This window comes from Myripristis murdjan, chromosome 9, assembly GCF_902150065.1.
Source record: "Myripristis murdjan chromosome 9, fMyrMur1.1, whole genome shotgun sequence".
In the NCBI taxonomy this organism is placed as follows: Eukaryota; Metazoa; Chordata; class Actinopteri; order Holocentriformes; family Holocentridae; genus Myripristis; species Myripristis murdjan.
Window position 1 is genome coordinate 14782788 of NC_043988.1, and position 5079 is coordinate 14787866.

Consider the following 5079-nt stretch of genomic DNA (forward strand, 5'->3'; position numbering starts at 1 on the left):
TCCTCCACTTGTGGTTTGATGAATGAAACCAGACAAAGGTAAATGGTTATTTAACTCATTTCGGAGTAACACTTTGGTAACCGGAGTTTCCGAAATTACAGAGACACAAATGGGGCCTATAGTGTGCCACATATCCATCTCCCTTACCCACCGCAGCTATAGTTCAACCTGACAGTACCCTTAATTTCACTTCTCTTTTCGAGCACTTTTTAAAATAAAATACAAGCAGCAATGTGTTCAGTGCACCAACGGCAATAAATCTCCTGTTGGTGCTCTCATAACAGCGTTTTGTAGAATAAAAAAAGAAACAATTAAAGCAGTTATTTGAAATGTAGGCTAATTGTTAAACGTTTGAGGTGTTGCATAATATGTCTGTCTGAGGTAGCCTACTGTCAAAGCCAAAGAGTAAAAAAAAAATGGTTTATAACTACAAAATCCCAGTTTTTCTAAAGAGTGTGTTTTTCCTTGTATTGCCTATATGGAATCGTTAATTAGTAACACATGCCACCATTTCATCTATTTTTAAACTATTGCTTTATATAGCCTGTAGTGCAGCAATTGTATAACAGAATGCTCTCAGCTAGAGGATAAAAGATAGTTACTCTGGAGGGATTTAGAATACATTATGTGGAGACAACCAGCTGAAAGCTACGTTTAATAACCCAGCAAACAATTTAGTCCTGAGCTACATAAAACAAAAACGACCTGGACTGTTGTGCTGGCCATGATGAAGCCATATTCAGCCCCTTTGAAAAAACATTTATTCTCACGTGTAGTCTATTTTTTCTGACTGTGCAGACAAATATCAGTCCTGTTCCCGAACAAAACATAAGACAAACAGCCTAAATAATTTCCAGTGCTCCAGTAAATTCTCTGTATTTTTTTTTCCAGGCTGTGTAATTGAGATTGTTTGTTATGTGTTGTTTAATTTCGGTTAAAGTCTGTAATTCCCTCTCCCAGCGCAAAAGCAGAAAGGAAAAGCCTCATCAGCTCATTCCCCAACTTTGAACTGACCTACACCGTCTAAGCTTTTCAGCTCCAGGGGAATGATATCGACACCAAGGAAATAACAAACTAACCTACAGGGGTATTTGAAGAAATATCACATTTATATGTGTGTACAGTAGCTTATGCTACAACAAGGCGTCTGATAACTGACCCAATACCACAGACAGGTCGATTGGGATCAAATAGGTCCAATATGCCTGAACAGACAGCAATCACATCCCCGTGAAGAATAAAACACCATAATAGCATAATCTTTTAAGAGAGCATCCGAGGACAACCGATATAGCATCACACAAGCATAAGCGCAAACTAACAGTACCTTAATGGTATAGACAATGGGGCAGGCAACACAAACAAATAACCAGTGGCAGAAACACCCCTCCCCCAAGCCTAAGAGAGATAATAAATGGGGCGATATGTGTGGAGATATGAATAAAATTCAGACAGTGCAACATGCTACAGTTCAGCCCCTGTCCTCCTGTCCCTCATCGCTGCCAGTCTGCAGATGAAGATGTAGGCAATGTGGCACACAAGCAACACGTCTGATGACGGGGGAAAAAACAAGGAAATTTAATAACTGGCACACCAAAAACCTCGTTTTCTTCTTCCTAACGCCCTCCAATTTATCACCTTTTCTCAAGCTACGTGTGAGTGTAATGGCAGTGAGAGCTTTTCCTGCATATGACCTCTCAGATGTAGATCCATTGCTGGGCTTGCTGTGTATACCATACTAATAATAATAATGATAACATGAATAATAATAACAATAAGGAGAAGAAAGGAAATACACATAGAGATGTAGGCCTGTGCACGGACAGAAACTGTGACCCATCTAGCACGTTGAGGACTTTATCGATGTGCTCATTACATTTTGAATGTATCAGGCAAACCCAAGCCACATCTCCCTTCTCTCTCTCTCTCTCTCTCTCTCTCTCTCTCTCACACACACACACACACACACACACACACACACACACGCACACACACTGCCTTCCACACGTTTCCCCACTCATTTGTCTCTGCAGTGGCTCCAAAGTCTCTCTCTCTCTCTCTCTCTCTCTCTCTCTCTCTCTCTCTCTCTCTCTATTCCCACACAATGCATCACACTCGGTGTTCCTATCGACTGGCTTACATGCTGTAAAATACATTTTCCAGATTGATCACGCATATCACAGCAGCTTTGCAGCGGGGCCTAACCCTTTTGCCAAATGACGCCTACATCAATATTGAGGCATGCACTATCAAGGTGGAGTTTTTTTTTTTTTTTTTTTAATGGGAGGGGGGAATATTGTTTGGCTGCTGGAGAATCACCTTGATTAAGCCACGGGAGGTGGGAGAGAGGTGGCTCGGTGTGGTGCGCAGGCTTTCCTTGCTGTCTGGGAAAAATATTAAACATTAATGCGCTCACAGGCAAGAAGAGACCTCACTGCTGTAGTTCCTCACGTATAGCCTCCCCTCCTTTGTGTTCGCATTGCCAGTTATGTCAGTGGGTCTAAGATATGCACCCGTTGCATAATTACCACAGTTAACCGTGTGTTTCACCTCTTTTTCCACTGATAGGTATAATGGAGGCAAACGGGAAATTCAGGGTGATATGTTCTTATGCGGCAATGCAAGATATTGAAAAGCCTCTGCAACTGGGCTGCACTTGCACATTTCTTGTAGAAGACCAGGGGCGCATAGGAACAACATATTCCCACAAATGGTTTGAAATAAAATCCCGAGCACATTTGCACCCATGAAAATGCTTGAGAATGAGACATCGTTGCCTATTTCTTTTTTTAATAGTACAGTCACCATCACACAACTTCATCAACCGACCCTTCTGCAAAAAGCTGCATCATGGAGTAAGCAAATTGAAGGCAACAACCAATAAAATTCAAGAAACAATGAAAATTTTCAAGACGAAACAAACAAAATGTATTTGAAATGATATATTAAAAGTGCTTTTGATTTTCATGTCTCTCCTCTTTGACTGATGATCGACTCCACACGCACTCATGGCCCGGGGAAAGGCGCCCCAGACGTCCTCTCAGTAAAAATGTCCTGGAGGTCAGTTTGCTGCAGTTGCAGGTCCATAGTATCAATTGGGAAAAAGTTCAACCATCAGTGGTGATATTGTCATAGCGATTAGACTGTTTCTTATTTGTCTAAATTTCTTTATTTTTTTGTTTTTAAATTCTCACTTCAATTTTAATTCTTGGAGAACATAGCTTCGACAACATATATCGCACTCATTATAAGAAGCAAAAGGTTATATCAAAAATTATTAGTATAGAATCACAGAAACCCTGGTTTAGAACCAGAAAAAATACAAAACAGAGAGGTACATAGACACAGGACAATTCTTATAATTGCTTGGAAACATTATTTTCCCGCTAAGTCTTGATTCTTTTTTTTCTTACTGCGCATATGATGTTTTTCATTTTATTTGTATTTTTTTTTACAAAAAAGGAAAATAAAGACTAGTATTTTACAAAATGAAGAGTATTGTTCTTGAAGATGAGGGTGGATTTACATAGGTGTAAAGTCCAGTTCCAATATTTTTCTGTACATAATGTATTCCATCTCAGTCCCAGAAGACAAAAAAGAGAGAGAGAGAAAAAAATGTCATGTCTTCCAAGTTTCTCAGAAAAGGTCCTATATATAGTCTTCTTGAAGGAGGATGGGGTGGGGGTGCTGAATTTTGGTCCTTTTTTTCCTCTCTTTTTTCCACTCTCATATAAGGATCATTGGATGGACATGTAAGGCCAGTTGAAGCTGCTCCCGGATAATAGCATATCCCTGATGAGGGTTTCAATAGGAGTTTTACCTACCAAGCGGACGAAGAACAGCTGCTCGATTACCGACGACGAGACGGTGCGCAGGGAGGGCAGCCGCAGCAGGAGCTTCCCAAAACGGCTGGGCTGGTTGGGGTACTGGCTCCTCACGTACTCCTCCAGGGCGCACTGAGACTTCTCCTGTAGGCTCTCGATGTGAGCAGCGTCCGACAGGCCGCAAGCGTCTGAGAAACACACACCAAAAACACTTTGGTCAGGTTCGGCAATTCTCTAAACCCTAAGGTATGCTATGGCGAGGTCCCTGGGCTTTGATAACACATGCTGTCAAAACCTTCCAAACCGACTTACACTGGCCAAATTTCTAGGAACAAGTGTAGCAATAACTGTTGACAGAAAAGATATTATTACTGAGTCAATGTGATTATTAGAGGTACAGGTCACAGCTCAGACGCACACAAGTCAAAGCATCACTGATATTGAATGCTCCCATAATTTTTAATATGGCTTCCAAACAGAATTCTGGCAGTTTAGCTTGGTATTTACTGTCCATTATATTGATAAAAACTACAAGCTCAATTATGGACTAACTGGCGCTCAGGTGTAGTGTGTGCCACACCTTGCCATACCCAATTGACGCCCTGCAAAGGCACCCTGGTTATCATTCAACATCAGCCTTTACGTGTTATTGACAAAGAGGAATGAACAAACACGCTGCCCAAACATGCTACATCACACTGAGCAAGAGGGACTGTCATGCAGAATAAACAAGGGGCGCGCTGCTGAAATAGGGGATGCACCACTCAGTGGAGGATATCTGCCTGTTCATACACCAGTCAACATGAATATAGAGCTAAGGATCATGAAAATGGTGCTGTAGGCATAAGGAATAAGAATAGATGGAGCACTGGAGCAAGGGCGAAAGGTAGGCTATAGGCCTGAAGGCCACTACTCTTGATGTCTGGGCTCAGGGGATTCAAGTATAAGGAAACATAAACGACACTGATGAGTCTGAAATTACACTGGATGTAATGTGACCTAATTACTCTGCAGTAAGCTGTTAAGTCATTTCGCCGCTCTTCTCTCCATAGACCACTCTTGGCCTGTTTTCCGATGGAGCCTATAGGAGAGGCCGCTGGAAGCAATCAAATTTATTAGCAGAGGTGAAGTCAATAGTCACGCAGAAAGGACGTAAAATGTTAGGAAAAGGAGCTTGTAGGCTACAACAACACAGGCGAAATGTGAAAATGTGTGTTTTCGTGCTCAGTCCTGGGTTACGCTGCCTGCAGCCCAT

The 5079-nt window shown here is 41.7% G+C and overlaps 1 protein-coding gene across 1 annotated transcript; it reads right to left on the reverse strand.

Moving 5' to 3' along the window:
- Window positions 1-2768: 2768 nt before the first annotated feature.
- LOC115364709 (nuclear receptor subfamily 2 group F member 1-A-like) lies at window positions 2769-5079 on the reverse strand. Its single transcript, XM_030059262.1, has 2 exons — window positions 5064-5079; window positions 2769-4012 (listed from the first exon to the last, which is right to left on the reverse strand). Exons 1-2 carry the CDS (start codon window positions 5077-5079, stop codon window positions 3738-3740), a joined length of 291 nt encoding a protein of 96 aa, XP_029915122.1. The 3' UTR covers window positions 2769-3737.